This window comes from Nomascus leucogenys, chromosome 18 (genome assembly GCF_006542625.1).
Source record: "Nomascus leucogenys isolate Asia chromosome 18, Asia_NLE_v1, whole genome shotgun sequence".
In the NCBI taxonomy this organism is placed as follows: Eukaryota; Metazoa; Chordata; class Mammalia; order Primates; family Hylobatidae; genus Nomascus; species Nomascus leucogenys.
The window spans coordinates 66081716-66102757 of NC_044398.1; the positions used below are offsets into that span (position 1 = coordinate 66081716).

Here is a 21042-nt window from a genome sequence, read left to right on the forward strand (position 1 = left end):
TGTGGTGGTGTGCGTCTGTAGCCCCAGCTACTCAGGAGGCTGAGCGGGGAGAATTACCCGAGGCTGAGAAGTTGAGGCTGCAGTGAGTGGTGATCATGGTATTGCACTCCAGCCTGGGCAACGGGAGTGAGACCCTGTCTAAAAAAAAAAAAAAAAAAATTATATACATATATATAAATAAATTTTAAAAATTGTTTGAATCCAGGGCACTGTTTCTCAGGAAATGTGCCACTCCTTCCAAGCTCTGTGGAAGGGCATGCAGAGAGGGTTGGCCACCACTTCTGGGCCTGGGAGGAAGGTGGGGGCTGTTCTGGAGGTGGGCATTTGCTGTCCCAAGCCTAACGAGTTTTTGGGTATGTCATATGTGACTCCTAAATGACCACTTGGGATGACCCTTTTTCTTTTCCAGGATAAGCTAAACCTGAAGGAGTCTGATGACTCCGTGAACACAGGAAACAGGATCTTAAAACCATATTCCACCCCCAGTGACAAGTTGGTGATTGACAAGTTGGTGGTGAACTTTGGGAATGTTCTGCAAGAAATCTTCACAGATGAAGCCAGAATGGGTCAGGAAAACAATTTAGGAGGGGAAAAGAATGAGTACGTGACCTACCCCTTCAGGCCTGACTGTCCCCTGGGGAAAAGTTTTGAGGCGCTCCCAGTTTCACCTGAGATTCCGCCCAGAAAATCCCAATACCTACGTTTGAGGATGCCAGAGGGGACCTGCCTGGAAGCCAAAGAGCAGCTTCTCTTTTCTGGTCAAAGCTTAGTACCAGATCATCTGTGTGAGGAAGGAGCCCCAAATCCATATTTGAAAAATTCAGTGACAACCAGGGAATTTCTTGTGTCTGAAAAACTTCCAGAGCACACCAAGGGAGAAGTGTAAATGCGACCATAGCATGAGACCCATGGGGCCTCAGTGTGGATGACTCTTGCCAGAGAAGATATCAAGACTCGGCATGCAGCGCTTGCTTGGCCCCGCCACATCCTGCCTGGGTTAAAGTCTCCCCTGCCCCTGAGCTGCCAGTTGAACTTGGTCGGCACAGATGTGACCTTGTACTGGGAAGAAGGGATGGTGATAAGCTCGAGTTTTGTAAAGGAAAAGCAATCTCTTTTCTTTTGTTTAGATACCAAGCTCTCACCGAGGCCTCCTGACAGATTGACTTTGGAGGAAGGGCCCAGGTTCTGAGCCCAAAGGACCCCCAAGGTGGACATATCTGGCCTCCCGGGAATTGGGTCACGGTCCCAGCCTTTGCTGGGGCTAAGCCTCAGAGTTCCAGAAGGCCTTTCCCTGCTGCCAGAGGACAGTTGTTTTGTTGGTTCTTGGGTGGTCTGGTGGGAGCCTGGGCTTTGGGCTTCCCCTACGAGGTAGCCCTGAAGCCTTCCTCTCTCCCCACAGCTGGGGCTGCAGGTGGAGTGGACCTTCCTAAGGGGTTGCCTGAGGCTCCTCACATCCTCTTAGATCTCAAGTGACTGTAGCAACACTGCACCTGAGAATCCTCACCCCCCAATTTAGAGTGCATTGACTACTAAAAAATCAAGGAATGGGGAGGGCCCTGGGGAATGTACGCTGCCGGGCACAGCGCTGTCCAGTCTCCAGGGAGCCACTTCCCAGCTGCTGCTGCCCTTCTATTCAGCACCCAGCCTGGGAGCAGAAAGGCACCTGACATTGCAGTGGTTGTCATATAGGGACGCTGGCCCCTCATCCTGGCTCAGAGCCCAGGAATGTTTACTGAGCATATCCTTAAAAGGCCTCTTCCCAGAAGCAGCAGGGCAGGGCCTGGAACATGCAATGCTTAGCAACTTTGCAGCCCCAACAGGAGGACTTCTGCTCCTTTTCTCTAGCTGAGCACAGACCTTGTGACAGTTGGTGGAGCCTTTCATGAAAGTGTGGATTGCTGGCTTCAGCACTGAGATGGTACTGGGCTCCTCCTGTAACTATAGTGACAGAGTCAGCTGTGACTCCCTTGACCTTTGTGGGAGGCCACTAGGAGCCTGGTGAGATCAGGGCAGGCGAGGCAATGAGTGAGTGGCCCAAGGTGCAGTGAATCCAGCACTTGCCAGCCAGGAAGGCTGATGGTATTTTTTCTAGGAGAGTTTGAGGAATCAGTACTAGGATTGCAGGTGTGAACTTTGCAAGCCACCCACTCAGGTGTGCAAAAGATCACTTTACTTTCCTAAAACTAAAGTTAATTGCTAGCCTGAGACCTGACACTTGAAAGTAACCTCAGCCCAGTATGATGATTTCTGAGTTGCCTTGGGTTTGTGACTCAGTCACATTTGGGGTTTTGCCCTCGCCTGTCCTGCCTGAGACTGGCTCTGAGTGCCGAGGATGTTCAATGGCGCAGCATCCGTGGGGCAGTTGGTCACTCAGTGGCATCCTCTGGGTCATGTATTTGTCCGGCCGTGGTTTTGTCTCTGGCCTCGTGTGTTTACTATGGTCCCTCCTGTCCCTGTTGGGTCACCTACCACTTACCTTAGCCAATTGCTGCCTCGTTACTGTGGGCACAGGAAGGTGTGGCTGCTGTCTCAAAGCTCTGTCCTTATTAACATCTCCAGCGGCTGCAGCCACCCCCCCACCACCCACCCAGGACTCGGTACTCCTGGTTTACGGAACAGTGACTTCTGGTACACCAAGGAATGAGGGAGGCCCGAGGCAGCGCACTGGGGAACAGGACTCTAGGGCAATGCCCCTGTCCCTTTGTCCTGCACTCAAGTCCAGGTGTAGGAAGGGACCAAACAAAAGAGATGCATCCGATTCTCACGCTGCCCCTGATGTCTGCTCTCCCTGCTCTCCACCCCTTCTGTGGTGTGGCTCTTCTGTAAGCCCACGGTCCCCAGAGTTCCAGATGGGGCCTTTGGCAACCCCACCTTCAGATTCATGAACATATGGGGAGATTCTAGCCTTGCCTCCTGTCTTGACCCAAGGATGGGGGAGGGCACAGGTACCCCCACAGCTGTTCTTTCAACCCTCCTGCCCACCTGTAGTTGGAATTTTCTCAAATTCTGTGGGAGGTGGGTGAGAGGAGAGCCTGGAATGAGTTCTCCCAAACTTGTCTGTCTCACACCTGGATGTAGATGAAGCTTTTGAACCTAAAATCTAAGAATTTGATGGGAGAGAAAATGGATCCCCAATGGCTCCTGTGAGTGGATTCCAGAGATAAGGATGTTGCCCTCTGGCCCCTGCTCCTTCATCATCAAAGCCAGAAGCGTCTTCCGCTGGACAATTTGCAAATCCCCACCCAGCCCTTCCTGTTTCATTTCTTCTTTCCTTTCTCTCCTCTTGCCCCTATCTTCTGCATTGTTTTTCCCCACTGCCAGAGCTTCTCATCTTTTAACATGTGCTATTTTTTTCTTGTTTCTTTTCATTCCTTTCTCCCCTTCCATCAGCCTCCTTTGATCATTTTCCATGGTTTTATTACCTTTGAGGGGTGGGAAGATGGTGGCTCTGTTTCTCTCTGGGTAGGAGGAGCTGTTTCTGTGAGTCCCCAAAACGCACTGGTGGGCCACACCTTAGCTCTCCTGAGCAGATTCACAGGATGTGAGCCTCAGAGTTCAGAGCGCTGGTGACTTCCTCTCCTGAATCGAGTCACCAACTGTCCCCGCTCTGGGCACCTGGGACTGCCTCTGTGGCTGGAGAAGGCCATCTGTGTTTTCCCTGTTTACTGTCAGAGACATTGTGAGGACACAAACAGGAAGACTTGTGTTTTAGCAAGGTCATTAAAAATGGATAAACCAGTTTTCTGAGTCCCTGGGATCCATGCAGACAGCTAGGTTAGTGGCCTTTCTTTAACAGTAAGAGCAGAACATTTTAAAAGAATGGCAGAGAAACCAATCTGTGGCTTAAATAAAAAGACCACAAGTTCCTTCTGGTGTCTTGGGAGGCAGCGGTGTGAAAACACCACGCAAGGGTCTGGAGGAGGCAGGAGATGGGGAGAGATGAAAAAGGAGAGGCCCGCAGTATGGATCCCTCCGGCTACTCTGCTGATGCTCTGTGAGCGAGGAAAGCCTGTGCTGGCCAGTCCACCCCAGTCTGATTCTGTCCCAGTTTCCAGCATGCCCCTAGTTACTCCCGCTGCAGCAGGCACTCTGCCGCGGCAGTGGCCCACAGGCCAAATCCAGGCCGTTTTTGTAGGTTCATGAACTAAAAGCTATAATGACCTATTTAATGGTTGAAAACAAAAAGAATAACATTTTGTGACAAGAAAAGTCCAAGAAATTCACGTAGTGTTGACAAAGTGTAATTGGAACACAGCCATGCCCACTGTTGACCTATTCCCTATGGCGGCTTGCCCCTACGAAGGCAGAGTTGAGTAGTTTCAACAGAGAGTTTTTCCCACAAAGCAGAAAATGTTTACCCTCTGTCCTTTTACAGAAAAAATTTGTGGACGCCTACTGTAACCCACAGATGTGAAACTCAGACTGCCACTATGTTTCAACTTTGAATTAGCTGCAAATTAAAAAGAAATCAGGATATGTCATTCTGAATTTCCCACCAAATAAGGACTGCCCTCTTTGAAGGGCGCACACACACTTAATGGTTCCCCACCAGCCCTCCTAAATTCCTGTCCCCTTCCCATAGCTAAGGTCGAGAGTTGGTGGCTTACACCAGTGGTTTTTCAACGGGAGTGATTTTGACCCCCAGCCTCCAAACCTCAGACATTTGGTGATGCCTGGAGATATTTTTGATTGTCACGACTGGGAAGGTGCTACTGGCATCTAGTGGGTAGGGGCCGGCAATGCTGGAAATTATCTTACAATGCGCAGAAGAGCCCTCACAACAAAGAATTATCTGGCAGAAAATGTCAGCAGTGCTGAGGCTGAGAAGTCGTGGCCTGAAATACCTTCTGCCTTCTAGATCCACACACAGCGTTCACATGGGTGAGACTCACCACCTCTAGGTGTCCCCTCTTTTTTCTAATTTAAAATTTGTTTTAGGCCGGGCTCAGTGGCTCAAGCCTGTAATCCCAGCACTTTGGGAGGCCGAGACGGGCGGATCACGAGGTCAGGAGATCGAGACTATCCTGGCTAACACGGTGAAACCCCGTCTCTACTAAAAATACAAAAAAATTAGCCGGGTGTGGTGGCGGGCGCCTGTAGTCCCAGCTACTTTGGAGGCTGAGGCAGGAGAATGGCGTGAACCCGGGAGGCGGAGCTTGCAGTGAGCCGAGATCTCGCTACTGCACTCCAGCCTGGGCGACAGAGCGAGACTCCATCTCAAAAAAAAAAAAAAAAAAATTTTGTTTTAAATTCAACTTTACAACAGTAATCCCAAGAGTTTTAAATAGCAATTATTTGTCATGCTTAATTAACTCCTAACATGATCTGTGTGCACCTGTACACATTTTTCAGCTAATTGCAAATCATACTGAATACATTATGTTCTCCCTTTACTTTCAATTATTTCATACATAAAAATTCATGCATGAGCAAAGCATTTTGAACATCCATGAAGAACCCCACGGCGTGCCTGCATGGTGTGGTTTGCTAAGGCATCCCTTGGTTGATAGGATTTGTTTAAAGGTCCTCCTAGTATAGAGTGCAATGCAATAAACATTTATCTTTTCTTACCTGTCCTGTCTCTTTGGGGCTGTTTTCAAAAGTGGAATTGCTGGGTCAGAATTTTACGGTTGTCACATTTTGCGTGACTGTGTCCCATCAAAGGTTATGCTGATTTACAGTATCACCAGACATGTCTGAGGGATCCTTTGTCCTTTTCCACTGAGAATCAGCTGTCTACCACTGTGAGCTTGATTTTGTCAATTTATCGGGAATAGTTAATGAAACTTTATAGTTATTTGTGTTGCTTTAATCCTTGTGAAGCTAAACTTTTCTTTTTTTATTGTTGCCATGTCCCTGTGTTGACATTATAGAATGTTCTCTGCCTCCATGCTCCTGGGGACATTGAGAGACCAGCTGAGTTGCTAGAAATAAGAGGGACTTAGTAGGCCCTTAGCACAGCAGGTGGACTTTGCCATTTGGTTGACTATTTAAAATACTTGTTTTTGTAGGGCATTTGAAAAAGAAATTTCACACCGGTGTATTTTGTTAATTGTTTTTACGTAAATGTTGATTATTGACAAGCCTACTTGTAATCAAAATGTGTAGTGTGGTCAGTGCCTTGCACTCTGGAGGGGGGTTCCTGAAGAGTGGAGTGTGACTAAGGATGACAGCAGTCCTCATTCCCTTTGGACACTGGGGTCAGTGGCGAGAGAGTTTGCTCTGAAGCATAAACAGCTCCAATCCATGCTGGAAGAGTCCCCAGGCCACAGTAGCCCTCGACACAGAGCTCTATGCAGGGCTGTCCTGCCCAAGACGCTTGCCGTGTGCTGATGAAAAGGGCTGGGGAGAGGCGAGGGGCAGGGGAGGGGCAGAACTCCACAAGAGGGCAAAACCTGCTGTCAGCAATGCTTTTGTGGCTGTTCAGGGGAAGTGAGATACTTGTACTATGCATTTCATTTTTAGGAATAGAATTCTCTCTTCCTACCCAACTTCAATATAAGTGTGGACTAAAATGCGAGAAAGGTGTCCTGTGGTCTATGCAAATTAGAAAGGACATGCAGAGTTTTCCGACTAGGAAGACTGAATCTGTGGCCCCAAGAGAACCATCTCTGAAGACTGGGTATGTGGTCTTTTCCACACATGGACCACCTACGGATGCAATCTGTGATGCATGTGCATGAGAAGTCTGTTATTGAGTATGAAAACATGGTTATGGTAATAGGAACAGCTTTTAAAATGCTTTTGTATTTGGGCCTTTCATACAAAAAAGCCATAATACCATTTTCATGTAATGCTATACTTCTGTACTATTTTCATGTAATACTATACTTCTATATTAAAGTTTTACCTACTCAGCCAGGTGCAGTGACTCACGCCTTTAATCCCAGCACCTTGGGAGGCCGAGGTGAGCAGATCACTTGAGGTCAGGAGTTTGAGACCAGCCTGTGCAACATGGTGAAACCCTGTCTCTACAAAAAATACAAAAATTAGCCAGGCATGGTGGTGCGTGCCTGTAATCTCAGCTACTTGGGAGGCTGAGGCAGGAGAATCACTTGAACCCGGGAGGCAGAGATTGCAGTGAGCCAAGATCGAGCCTCTGCACTCCAGCCTGGGCAACAGAGTAAGACCCTGTCTTAAAGTTTTACCTACTCAGGCCAGGTGCGGTGGCTCACGCTTGTAATCCCAGCACTTTGGGAGGCCGAGGTGGGCGGATCACGAGGTCAGGAGATTGAGACCACGGTGAAACCCCGTCTCTACTAAAAATACAAAAAATTAGCCAGGCGTGGTGGCGGGCGCCTGTAGTCCCAGCTACTTGGAAAGGCTGAGGCAGGAGAATGGCGTGAACCCGGGAGGCGGAGCTTGCAGTGAGCCGAGATTGCGCCACTGCACTCCAGCCTGGGTGACAGAGCAAGACTCTGTCTCAAAAAAAAAAAAAAAAGTTTTACCTACTCAGCTATCTAAACTGAGGCTCCACAATGTAAATATGTGAGCGATCAGGGGAGCCTGGTGGCTGTGGGAAAGGGCTCCAGTTGACCAGGACTCGGCAGCTCATTACACTCTTTGCTGCAGGAAATGACTCCTGCCTCCATTTCCTGTGGAGGATCCGAGGCCCACGCCGGGGCTCTCCTTGTCTTCCTATTCCAGACTCCTTCCCGCTCCTGGAGCTGCCTCCGGGTCTCAGCTCTCTGCTCTGAGGCTACGCCACAGCTACAGCTCCCTGACCTGTTCCTGTTCAGGCTCCCAGGAAATCTCGGAGTGGCAGGTGCCTGCTGTTTCCTCTGTCTCCCGCCCACCCCACCATGGCCTCTCCTGTACTTTCAATTTGTTTTTCTTTAGCCATTCCCTCCCTTCAGCTTCTAAACACACTTGGGTCACTTCCATTAAAGAAAGAAAGAGCCCCCTGGATCTTCCTCTCCCTCTGGCTGCCCACAGACTCTTGTCACAGCGCAGGGCATGGTTTAAAGGGAACGTGGTCCACAGCCCGTCTGGCAGCTTCTCCAGGCAGCTGAACTTGTTTCTGTTTTTGGTAGTGAAAGAATTGCACCGCTAGAACTTTCTAGAGGTGTAGAAAGCAGGGAGTCACTCTGAACCCATTCTGGTTCGGGGGACTGCCAGATTTAAAAAAAAAAAAGGGTGTAGAAAGCAAGCCCTTGAGACCAATTTTGGGACAAGGAATACGGACACCAGAATAGACTGGTAAGTACCTAAGTATATGACAAACATCCACCATGGGTCTAGGAGAAGCCCTGGGGCAGGGCGAGATCCACCCGCAGAGACCCCTGTTCATCACTAAGCTTATGAAGAACCATTTACTGGCATTTAACGCCTGGTGCTGTGCTCAAGGTGTGGCACGCAGTACCCAGTAAGCCTCACAACCGCATTGTGAGTAGGTAGCTCTGGCCAGTGGCAGATGAGGAGGCTGTGCTCAGAGAGGCTAGATGACTTGGCGGAGGCTCTCTGAGGCTCTAAGCGGGAACTGGGGGGGTTGGAGCCCAGTCCTTTGAATGTCCTTGTGCTTTTCTACCTCTGGTGAGTAAGATGACCAAGGGATTGGGGAGATCAAGAGGAGTGGAGACTCCAAGGGGACTTCTTTTTGGTGAGACATGTAGACCATTGCCCTCTCCCCTGGGTGCCTGCAGAGCTCTTGAGACTGGTTTTAGAGCCAGTGAGGTCTAAGAGAAATGCTGACGGCAGGTGCAGGGATGGGGAGGGGCACCATGTCCATGTTCACAGCCCTGGTGACAAGAAGACAGAAGCCCCCAGGGACGCTGAGCTTCAGAAGGGTTTACGATGGCTACAGAAGCAGGAAGTCCCATGACAGTGTAGCATCCTGAGGACCTGGGCAGGACAAAAGCAGGTTTGCTGGAAGAGTGGATGTCCCATGGCTGCTGGAATAAGGTACCACGTGGGTGCCTCCTCCCACCCCTCCTTCCCCCTCCCCCACCCCCACCCGCCCTCAGGGCAAAGCGAGACTCGTATCAAAATAAAAATAAGTTATTGGCTCATGAGTTACACTTTCAAAGAGTCCACAGACGTAGCAAGGATTCGTGTCCTCTTGCCGCTGTAACACATTTCCATAAGCTCAATGCCTTAAACAACAGGAATTGATGATTTCATAGTTCTGCAGGTTGGAAGTCACACTGGGCTACAGTCCAGGTGCTGGCAGGGCTGTGGTCCTCTCTGGAGGCCATAGGGAAGAGTCTTCCTTGCCTCCTCCAGCTCCTAGGCGGTGCCTTTATTCCTTGGCTTGCGGCTCCTTCCTCCATCTGTGGAGCCAGCAGTGTTGCGTCTCTCAGTTCTGCAGTCACACTCGCTGTGTGCAAGGCCTGGGCTGCACAGCATGAAGGCCCTAACTAAAGCCTCCGTCTCCGTGTGGGGACTTTCTCCTGAGATGCCAGGTTTGTCCTCTTAGGAGGACTGTGGCCATATAGTCTTATGTGAGATCAGAACCCAGTGGGAGCTTGATGGGAACTGAGCCCAGAAACCCATCAAAATCTCATCTTATTGTTGTCAAAGCTATAAGGCCAAAGGATCTAGGGCCCAGAAAACCTAGCCCTAGATCCATGGCCCAGAGGGCTCACCAACAGTGCCCCTAGAATTCGACACCCCAGGTCCCTGGCCCAGCTGGATTCCCACAGGCCTTGCTCTGCAGGGACAAGATCCTGAGGGAGCAGGAGGGGCAGGCTCTGGGGTAGAACCAGGGGCTGTCCTGGCCTCGGCCCATCAGAACCGCAAGCGCAGGCCCGTGGAAGGGCGAATAAGGGGAAGTCCGATAATAATAAGGTCCAAATGAACTTCCATCTGAATTCAGAATTCTTAAGGATTAGCAAGTGCTGGAGTTTGTGCAGGGCTCAGGGGTCCAGGAAGGTACGTACACCCCAGTTAGTGAAAAGCCTAGGGTGCTGGTTTAGTCAAAACCACGACTGCATATGTGCACCTCACACATCTCCCAGGGGCTTGATTTCAAACCTTCCTTCATAGGAAACAAGCCACAGGACACGAAACACTTCCAGTTGGCCTTTTGAAAGAAATAATATGTATTTACTTAGAAACAAAATTGCACTTTTCCCTGTAAGTCAACAAATGCTAAGGATTCTGGACGTCAAATACCTCCCAAGACGTTTTATCAGCCAGACTTTGTTGTCCTTCAGGAAAAAATATGAGTTCCAGGAAAAATGACAGGCATGCAGGATGCTGATTTCCTTCCTGATGGTAAGACAGCAGCCTCCTAAACTGACGATTTCGTGACTTCTCAGGGGCTGGTTCCAGAGAACACCTTACTTTAAACAAAGGGAGAATGCTGTGTCCAAAGGCATCTTCTCTTGAACCCAAAGCAATGTTTTCCCATCATATATCAGAATTTTCACTCTTTTCTAGATCCTTATCCCCTCACTACCCCTTCCCCACCAAAAATATAAAACAAGAAATTTAAAAAAAATCTTTTTTTCTTAGAAACATGGTCTAACTTTGTTGCCCAGGTCGGAGTGCAGTGGTGGGATCATGGCTCACTGTAGCCTCCATCTCCTGGGCTCAAGGAATCCTCCCACTTCAGCCTCCCACATAGCTGGGATTGTGCCACCACACCCGGCTGATTGTTTTGTTTTTTTGTAGAGATGGGGGTCTTGCTTTGTTCCTCAGACCAGACTGGTCTTGAACTCCTGGCCTCAAGCAATCCTGCTGCTTCAGCCTCCCCAAGTGCTGAAATTACAGGCATGAGCCACTGTGCCTGGCACAAAATCTTCCAAAAAACAAAACAAAATGAAAACCCCAGGAGTCCTGAATATCATCCTTCGAGTCTTCCTGACCTCCTTGCCTGGGAGAGAGCCCTGAGTGAAGGAGCTCAGGACGGTACCCCTGAGGCCTGCACTCCAGCCTAGGTGACTGAGCATGGGTGACCCGTCACTGTGCTGCCGACAGCAGAGTGGACTGACAGGGCTTCCAGATGGACACCGTCCCTGTAAGAGCATCTTAATGCCTCAGGGTAAGTCCCATGTCAGAGTCAGGGCTTAGCTAACTTAACAGGCGGGAAGTTAACTCACGGCATGTTTATGAGTGTGATAACATTTATAAATTCTAAAATAATAAAGCTAATTGTATTAGTCTGTTCTCACACTTCTAATAAAGACATACTCGAGACTGGGTGATTAATAAAGGAAAGAGGTTAATGGACTCACAGTTCCATATGGCTGGGGAAGCTTCACAATCATGGTGGAAGGCAAAAGGCATGTCTTACATGGCACAGGCAAGAGAGAAGGAGAAGCAAGTGAAAGGGGAAACCCCTTATAAAACCATCAGATCGGCCAGGTATGGTGGCTCCTGCCTGTAATCCCAGCACTTTGGGAGGCCGAGATGGGCAGATCACCTGAGGTCGGGAGTTCAAGACCAACCTGATCAACATGGAGAAACCCCGTCTCTACTAAAAATACAAAATTAGCCCGGCATGGTGGCACATGCCTGTAATCCCACCTACTCAGGAGGCTGAGGCAGGAGAATCACTTGAACCTGGGAGGTGGAGGTTGCGGTGAGCTGAGATCACGCCATTGCATTCCAGCCTGGGTAACAAGAGTGAAACTCCGTCACAAAAAAAACAAAAAAAAACAAAAACAAAAAAACACCATCAGATCTCGTGAGACTTATTCATTACCACGAGAACAGTTTGGGGGAATTGCCCCCATGATTCAATTATCTCCCACTAAGTCCCTCCCACAACACGTGGGAATTATGAGAATATAATTCAAGATGAGGTTTAGGTGGGGACACAGCCAAATCATATCACTAATGAACCCACTTAATTAAATATTCTTCAATTTTGTCATTTTCTTTTCTTGGTTATTTGCCGTCAATTGTTTTCTTCAGGTCAAGCATATTTTTGCAGGTCCCAAAAAACTCACTGGCCTGGGAGCCTGCCTCTCTGTTGCCAGGTGGATAGAATATCTGGCTGAGTGTTGTAATACAAATGCCCTGCTGGCGTCTAATTGGAGACCACTGTGGAGGCCACCCAGGGAACTGCTACTTACTTGGAAGCAGGGTGGTCCCAGGTGGAGGGCATGGGGTTGGGGTCAGCTTGGGCTGTGGGTGGAGAGGCAGGAAGTCACCTGCAGGCTGACAGCACCCAGCCATGGTTTCCCCTCGTCCATACTTCCCAGTAGAGCTGGTCCCAGACTGGGTATTAAATGTGAAGCATTAACAGGTAATCCTGATGGGCCTTTCTGGAGTTTGCTAAACTGAGGTCTGGTGAGTGAGTCTGACGCTTTGGGTGGTTCTGTGTCCAACCATCACCTGGACCCTCCTGTGAACACTGTCACCGCAGATACTGGACCACGCCCAAAGTGTCCCAATTCTTAATGCTGTATTTGTACAGGGATGGGGTTAGGAATGGAATCTTTGGTTAAGTCCCCCCGAAGCAAATCCTGAGACAAACATCCAGGTGTAACTAATTCATCCAGGGCACATTCCCAAGAGAAACTGGTGAGCGAGTGAGGGAGGCTTGAGAGGAGGGGAAGACGCCGGGGCAGGGTGGGATTTCAGGCAGGACCCTGCGGGGCAGCGCCAGTCTCATCCCCAGATGATGCTGGAGGTAAGTGACTCTGTCCTCAGCGCGTGTCCTCCCCAGGCAAGGGGACTGGGCTGTCACACTCCTAAGCAGATCAGTCTACTAACAGCCGTCCCCACAGGGTATGAAACCTCCAGGCACATTTTACTATGTGCTTGGAGGCCAGGAGTCAGGCTCCGGTAGCCCAAGGGAAGCTGTGGAAAGATAACTGCAGGTGCCCGCAGTGGAAAGCAAAGCCCAGGGAAGCTGGTGGAGATGGGGGCAGATCCTGTTGCCAGATTTGGCAATACAAAATGCAGAGCACGTATTTACATAACACGCACCAGGTACTGTCCTGTGTGTTTTTCAAAGACTATCTTGTTTAATCCCAGCCTGGCCGGCTCTGGAGTGGGTGCTCCCCTAGTTGTTTTTTTTTGTTTGTTTGTTTGTTTGTTTGTTTTGAGACAGAGTTTTGCTCTTGTTGCCCAGGCTGGAGAGCAGTGGCACAATCTCGGCTCACCACAACGTCCGCCTCCCAGGTTCAAGTGATTCTCCTGCTTCAGCCTCCCGAGTAGCTGGGATTACAGGCATGCGCCACCAGGCCTGGCTCATTTTGTATTTTTAGTAGAGACTGGGTTTTTCCGTGTTGGTCAGGCTGGTCTCAAACTCCTGACCTCAGGTGATCTGCCCGCCTCAGCCTCCCAAAGTGCTGGGATTACAGGCATGAGCCACCGCACCCAGCCCAGTGCGCCCCTATTTTGAAGGTAGAATGTAGTCGTTTGAAGCAGGAGCACTGAGGTCAGACCAAATTTTAAGCCCCAGCTTTGCTCCCTGCTCCTCTGTTGTCTTCTACGAGTTCCTCAACCTCTCTAAGCCTCAGTTGCTTTATCTGTAAAATGGGTGAAATGGTATCACCACAACAACTGGGGCAGTGAAATGAAGCAATGATTCCACCACTTCGTTCTACCACTGTTTGCTGCGCGTAGTGCTTGGCACATAGTTAGTGCGGGGTGAGTAACAGCGGGGCTTGTTGTCGTCATTACAGATGAGGTAACTGAGGTGAGAAAAGCCCAGGCTGTTTCTGAAGGGTGGCTTTGCGTGGGTTTTCATTTCTGTGTGGGGCCAGGGGAGGGGTGGACTCTGCGGAGGTATGAACCTGGCTGTGAGTGCATAGGGCAAGAGGCCCCTATTTTCCAGTCCCCTCTCAGGGTCTCCTTCCTGAGACTGTCCACAAACAAGAAGGGTTCTGCCCAGGCTGAAGGACCCCAGAACCTCACGGCAGGGGCCAGGCGGCGATGCTGAAATAAAGGAGGAGGCAAGGTGGAGAAGCCGGGCAGGGGATTGTCTAGAATTGTCCAAAAAGAGGAAACGAGCTATTTCTCAGCTCTTTGCCTTTAGCGCTTGCCTGGAGATGCCACTGTTAGGGTCCCAGGCCAGTCCCACAATCTAGAAACTCTCCCTCCCCACCTTTCATAGACACAGCCACAGTCGTGGCATGGACACTCCATGAGCCCCTGCAAGCAACGCACAGGCCTCCTCCGGAGGGGAGGTGCCACCTGGTTTCTGAAGCCTCAGGCCTCCCTCACCCTCCGCAGGACACTTCTCCTTGGACATGGTGTTCCCAGGCTTGGAAGCAGCCACCCTTCCTTCACCTCACAGGCTCATTGCCCCTCTCTTTCCCTGGAGCCTCCAGCTAACCAGTCGCCACGTCTGGCCGCGCTGCTCCCGAGCTGGCTCTGCTGTCCTATTTTCCTCCCGGCCTCAGCCCCCTTCAGACTTCACCTCGACGAGGAAAGTGCCCCTGAGTAGTGTCCTGTCTCAGGCTTACCCTCTCTTGTCCATTCCTCAAGCAGGTGCTACAGTAATCTCAAAGACAAGACATTTCAGAACTAGAATAGTCCCCATCTCATGGGATGAATGGCGGAAAGCCCAGCTCCCCAGCTGGCGACATCATCACCAAGCAGGCCTGGACTGGGGCGAGTCTAGGGCTCACAACAGAAGGAGGTGCTCACTTTTGGGGTCAGGCAAGGGCACCAAGTGCCTCCCATGACTGTGTGCCCTGGGTACCTCTCTTATCTCATCCACTGTGTTTTTTACTCTTCTCTCTGCTACGGGAGGCCCTTTGACATCACCAGATTGTGACCTTTCGTTTACCATGGAATCAGTAGAAAATCTGACACCTGCAAAATTATCTGCACAAAGAAAGCCTCCTTGTTTGGAAATGGGGCTGGCTTACATTCACACCTGACTCTATCGGAGAAGACAGAAACCTGTTTGATGTTGCCTTAAATGTAGTGAAAATGTTGTGGTTGGACTGGCACAATGGCTCACAACTGTAATCTCAGCACTTTGGGAGACCAAGGCAGGAGCATCACTTGAGGCCAGGATGTTGAGGCTAGCCTGGGCCACGTAGACTCCGTCTCTACAAAACTTTTTAAAAAAAATTAGCCAGGTCTGGTGGCACACATCTGTAGTCCCAGTTGCTTGGGGGACTGAGGCAGGAGGATTGATTGCTTCAGCCCACGAATTCGAGGTTGCAGTTACCTAAGAGCGCATCACTGCACTGCAGCCTGGGCCACAGCCTGAGACTGTGTCTCAAAAACAAGGTGGTGATTAGACGTCTCTTTTGAACCTGCCTCAATTAAGGTCAGAGGTGTATGATTAGGTGCCACCTTGGGCATTCATTTCTGTCCTGGGAGCAGAAAAAGTGTAAGATTACCTCCCCACGAGCATTTGAGCATGGGTTGTAGATAAATCCATCTGTGTCCCTGCTGGGGCTGATGGAGATATGAGGACTGAGGGGTCCTCCTTACTTGAAGTCACACCTTTGGCAAAGGGCTGGAAAGAGGGCAGGGAATATCTGGATGTTGCTCAGAGGGGTCAACAAAAATTCTTCTAGCCAGTCCTGAAATACAAGTCTCATTGTAACAATAAGAATTATAGTTTAGTCTGACCCAGAGAACTGAGGCAACATTGATTTGAAAACGGTTTGTGCACACTGCTGGCTCTCCTCGTCACCAGCTCATGCCTGCGTGACAAAATTCTACAGAAGAAGCTTTTCTTCCAGGAAGGCATCCCGATGAGCACAGCTTTGTGCCTGAACAGAAAATGTTTTCTGAAAAATCTTTCCCCAAAAAAGAGGGAGTGCTTTAGTAAAGTACTTACAAAGTTTCTCATATCACAGTTTCTCTCTTCCTATTTATTTATTATTTTTCTGAGACAGATTCTCACTCTGTCACCCAGGCCAGAGTGCAGTGGCATGATCTTGGCTCACTGCAGCCTCCGCCTCCCGGGTTCAAGCGATTCTCCTGCCTCAGGCACCCGAGTAGCTGGGATTACAGGTGCCCACCACCACACCAGGCTAATTCTTGTATTTTTAGTAGAGACGGGGTTTCACCATGTTGGCCAGGCTGGTCTCAAATTCCTGACCTCAAGTGATCTGCCCACCTCGGCCTCCGAAAGTGCTGGGATTACCGGCGTGAGCCTCTGTGCCTGGCCTCTCCTCGTTATTTAAACACAAAAGTTCTGTTTGCGAAAGACCCATTGACCAAAATGACCTCATCCAATGTTAATTTTTAATTTTGAGAGTCACATGGAGATTACAAGAAGGAACTGGCATAAAAGGAGACAAGGTCATAGAACAGGGATTTAGTCATTTTTCCTGGGATATGATCTCAATATTAACTAGGTTAGAGTTCAGTATAAAGTTTTTTAAAGACCATTTTAAAAAGCAAAATGGTAACAGCTTACATTATTGGGATGGGGGGAAAATGTCTTAAGATAAAAGTGGATACTTAAGGCTTGAATCCTGTTTTCCATGACAGCATTGTCTGCTGTCTCTCACGCAACTAGATGGAAATGTTAGGAACCAGCTCCCAAAACCTGTGCCGGTGATTCACAGAGGGGATCTGGTAATGACGAGGAAGGACCTCAGTGTCCAATTGCAGGTGAAGAGTTGCATGGAGCACCAGGCGCGGTGGCTCATGCCTGTAATCCCAGCACTTTGGGAGGCTGAGGCGGGCGGATCACGAGGTCAGGAGATCAAGACCACGGTGAAACCCTGTCTCTACTAAAAATACAAAAAATTAGCTGGGCGTGGTGGCAGGCGCCTGTAGTCCCAGCTACTCGGGAGGCTGAGGCGGGAGAATGGTGTGAACCCGGGAGGCGGAGCTTGCAGTGAGCCGAGATTGCGCCACTGCACTCCAGCCTGGGCGACAGAGCGAGACTCTGTCTCAAAAAAAAAAAAAAAAAAAAAAAAAAGTTGCATGGAACTATCTTCATAAAGTATGAGTGAAAAAAAAAATCAATTCTCTATTTCTGCATTGTTCCACATCATCTTATTTAAAATATGGATCATAGGCAGACATCTGACTATTTAATCAACATCTGTAAAGCTTACACAGTTAAGTTGTCCAAAAACTTTTCTTAGGATCTTCTCATTGAGGAATTGGGGGATTGTTTTATACTGGGAGCTGCCTGGTGTTTGGCCAGGGGTTAGTCATAGCCTGGTTTGGATGGCCTGAGCCTACTTGCACTTTCTGATGTGTTCTTAAGGCGGAGCCTGACCCTGGTTCACTCTGTCTTCCTCGCTAGACAGTAACTTCCCAAAGGGCAGGGCTGTCCTTTTATAACCCACAAACCCAGCGTTTTCTCCTGTGCTATTGGAAAGTTTGCTGGCCCCTCTTCTCTGGACCTCATTTTCCTTGTCCAGGATGAGGAGTTTGGACAAAATGATTAGTAAGGATCCATCCGACTTTAATTTTCTCTAAATTTTTGCTTTTGGATTGAGTATATATTTTGCTTCAAATGAAAGCTCTTGCTGAGGCACGGCGGCTCAGAGCTGTAATCACAGCACTTTGGAAGCCAAGGATGGAAGATGGCTTGAAGCCAGGCATTCGAGACCAGCCTGGGCAACAAAGTGAGCCCCTGTGTCTACAAAAAAGAAAAAAGAAAAATTAGCCAGGCATGGCAGTGCTGCCTGTAGTCTGAGCTACTTGAGAGGCTGAGGTGGGAGGATTGCTTGAGCCTGGGCAACAGAGCAAGACCCTCTCTCTCGGTGGGGGTAAGCTCTTGCCTGTAGCCAGGGTGGGATGGGAATCAGGAAATGATCCCAGGTTTGAGGTGCAAAGGAGGCAGATTCCTGACTGCCCATGGCACTGTGCAACTCTGGATTAGATGAAATCTGAGACACATTTTAAACATTTTTTTTTAAATTAAAAATAACCTGTTTATTCACCCACTTGTTCATATAAGCAAGCTCTGCCAAACACCAAGCACTATGCTGGGCCAGGAGAGGACTGAGCCAGGGCCTTCTCTCCAGAGGCCCAGCAGTAGGTGCCAGGATATAGAAGGCCCTTAACTCAGTGGGAAGGAGAGAGAAGAATGGAAGATTTCCCTGAAGAGGAATCTATTTGAGTTGATTTTTGGTGAACCAGTAAGAATTTCCCAGCTTACCAGGGACTGGGGACTGGAGAACATTCTAGGAGAGGAAATCATGGGCATGGGCTAGGTTAGAAGAAACTCAGTGTGTTCTGGAAACTATAAAGTGTGGAGCTGGAAGGGGGGTGGAAAGGTCCAGTGAGGCCCCAAAAGGACAGAAAGCAAATGTGGGGAATGAGGTCAGCACAGTGGGGCAGCAGCAGGCGGCCCCTCCGGGAGTGGCAGGAGATGGAGAGGAGCGGCTGGCGGCACCGTGGAAGGGGAGGTAGGCTGGAACGGGTGCTCGCGCTAGGCAGCGGGCCCGGGGAAGTCTGTGGACAGAACCACCTGGGGCAGGACCATGGTCTGAGCACCCAGGAAAAGCCCCTGCTGGAGATCCTCCTGTCACTAGTTGCCATGGGCTAGATTCCACCATTAGAGGAGTCTTTCTTTGGCCAAAAGAATGAGACTCTAGGGGTTGTGTGAGGGTGCATTCTCAGGAAAATGGGACACATTGACCTCTTTTGTTCTATAGGGTCAGAGCAAATGTATGTGCTACTAGGGGTGGGGAGCCAGCCTCGGAGTAAACCTTGAGGGCATAAGGAGAAACACTGCTCTGGGCTCGAGGCTCAGTTAGGACACTTCAAGGTAGGCAATGGCAGGGGGCTGCTTGAGGGCATGAGGTGCCCCATATTCACAAACAAGGGTGGTGGGGAGGGAGCCGAGGGGAAGAGAAACTCCTAAGAGTTTGAAGGGCCTGGGAAGCAGGTGTGCATTCTCCTTAAGCTAGCCTGGGCATGACATCATCAAGGATTTTGCCTAAGTGACTGGGTACAATTGGTGTACACATCAAAGAATGTGGACTTTGGATCAGGTTGGAGTTGGAACTCCACTGTTTGTCAACCACATGACCCTGGGCAAGTTATTCAACCTCTTGGGGCCTGCGTTTGTAAATGGTGCTGGTATTTACCTCCTAAGTTTCTAGGATTTCATAACCCACAGTAAACACTTCATAGATGGCATGTATTTGCTCACCTTTGGACACCCTGCTCCGGCATGTGGCCCCCAGCAGGTGATCAGAAAGGTCTGCCGGTTCATTTGAAGAGGAGCGGCCCCTCTCCCCCAGCAGCAATGTCTAGTGTCGATTCTGACCGTGGCAGTTAAGAGTTTCTTGGAGGTCCTTTCCTAGGCACTGATGCTGGCTGGGTAGCCCTGGTGTTCGTATGTCTGGATTGAACAACTGGCAAAATCCACACTGACTTTGACCTGAAGAGTGGCTGACTTTTCATTCTCGGAATGCGTATGCAGAATTATGGTTTCTATTGTCAGAATCTCAGTGCCTTTTTATTTAAATATTCCCCTTCATGCCATTCCTTTAAAAGCATTATCCTTCTCATCAAGCTTACAGAGCCTATTTCCGAGAATTTTCTATAAATTCATTTAAAAGCTATCATTAGTCAACAGGCTGCTTCTGACTACAGGCAAGACTGCAGGGAAAACCCTTTCCTACAGGGGCGGGACCCAGATGTATACCTAATAGTTCTGTCTTGGACCTGCTACTAAGTGAAGATTGTTCTAGGAAAGTAGGCCTGGACTGAGGTATTAGGTCTCTAGTCAACAGGCCGGTCCCATTCAGAGTTTGAAGCAGCACTCTGGGGGAGGAACCACTTGTGGCTGTTGAATTACTCTGGCTAGCCTGTCACAGCCAGGGCTAATGAAACAGTTGAAGAGAGAGAAATACTTTACCTAAGGGTTTTTTTTTTTTTTTCGGGGTGGGGGGAAGGCTTTTATTTTTGTGTGTGGATTACCACCATATATCTCACCATGTTATCCCAGAAAGACTACAATTTCATACAGAATGCACAGATGTTTAAATAAAAAGCCATTTAAGTGAGGGGATAATTCTCACTAAAAAAACCTCAAAAATAAGAAATGACAATTCTAGATAAACTTTTTTGACATGTAAAATGACATAACCATAGTCACAGGGAATAAAAGAATCAGGTTTGAATGTCCACAGGTTTCTAAAACTAAGTTCTGGCTTCCTATCTGTTGAAAATCTTCAGCAGTTGGGGAAAATAGCTATATTTAAAAATAAATATTGAATTTCGAGTTGAAAGGTACATTTTCCTCCCTCGATGGAGACAGAACTTTTCAGCTATGGAGAACCCAAGCAGCCATGATCTTACTAAGTTGTCCAAGAGCCAACCCCAATCAGCAGCAACAGGACTCGAGCTGTTCACCCTGATTCCGAGTTGGCTGAGCTTCCTGCTGCTTTCACACATTCTTGTTTTTCTACCTCAGTTCCTCTTTGCTCGTATTCTGTTCACTCCATTAACTTGCCCAAGCACTGGACTTAAGTATGGAAGAGCCTATACGTAGTTGTAATATGTTTCATATTTTGAAAGTGTAGAAGTTTGTATTAATTTAAAAAGAAAAAGCTTAAATGGAAAGTTAAGCAATCCTGAACAAGGAAACTGTTCACTGCCTTTGGGCTAGGGAAAGAGAATGCTCTTAAGGAGTTACATCATCTTTTCCAAAGCAGGATGGACTGTATCTATCATACAAATTAGGATAAGATGAGCCACGCCTTAAAGAAATCAGGCTTGAGCCTATACAAGCCATAACCAAATAGAAGACTTTAAACAAAGGAGCACATAGCCCAAAGCTGACATGTTATTTCTATAAACTCTGGTATATATGTGAAGGACTTACTGTTGGCTGGCTTGTGGGTTTTCTGACTCACTACATTTTTTTAGACAAAATCAAAATGTGAAGGCACATTAATAGTTGAGATTTTCTTTTCCTTCCAGGTGGACTTGCTGACTGATTAGTTTCATATACTACTTAGTAACCTCAAGAAGTAGCAGGAGGATGCCATTTATCAATCTCCTTCAAGTCTCACTGCGACAAGGATGGAGACTCCAGCGGAGTGTGGGGTGGGCACAGACAGGCCACAAGATGGCGCAGCACCTCCATAACTGGGCTCTTGACAACCAAGTAGGTTTTGTGTTTTTTTTTTTAAATGTCCACTAGGAAGTAGGATGCTGCGATTTCAGACCTCAGCTATTAAATAGTAAATATGGAAA

The 21042-nt window shown here is 48.8% G+C and overlaps 1 protein-coding gene across 4 annotated transcripts in view; it reads left to right on the top strand.

The window, feature by feature from the left end:
- The window catches only part of IL31RA (interleukin 31 receptor A), a 71842-nt gene extending 64999 nt beyond the window's left edge, over nucleotides 1-6843 (top strand). For 2 of the 4 annotated variants that reach the window (XM_012497403.2, XM_012497404.2), the window contains 2 exons: nucleotides 410-600; nucleotides 6466-6843. In XM_012497403.2, coding sequence (XP_012352857.1) covers nucleotides 410-600; nucleotides 6466-6502 — 228 coding nt within the window. In that variant the 3' untranslated portion in view covers nucleotides 6503-6843. Of the gene's footprint in view, nucleotides 1-409; nucleotides 1105-6465 lie in introns of those variants that run through there. The other 2 variants (XM_030797837.1, XM_012497405.2) reach the window with 2 other exon arrangements.
- The last annotated feature ends 14199 nt before the right edge of the window (nucleotides 6844-21042 follow it).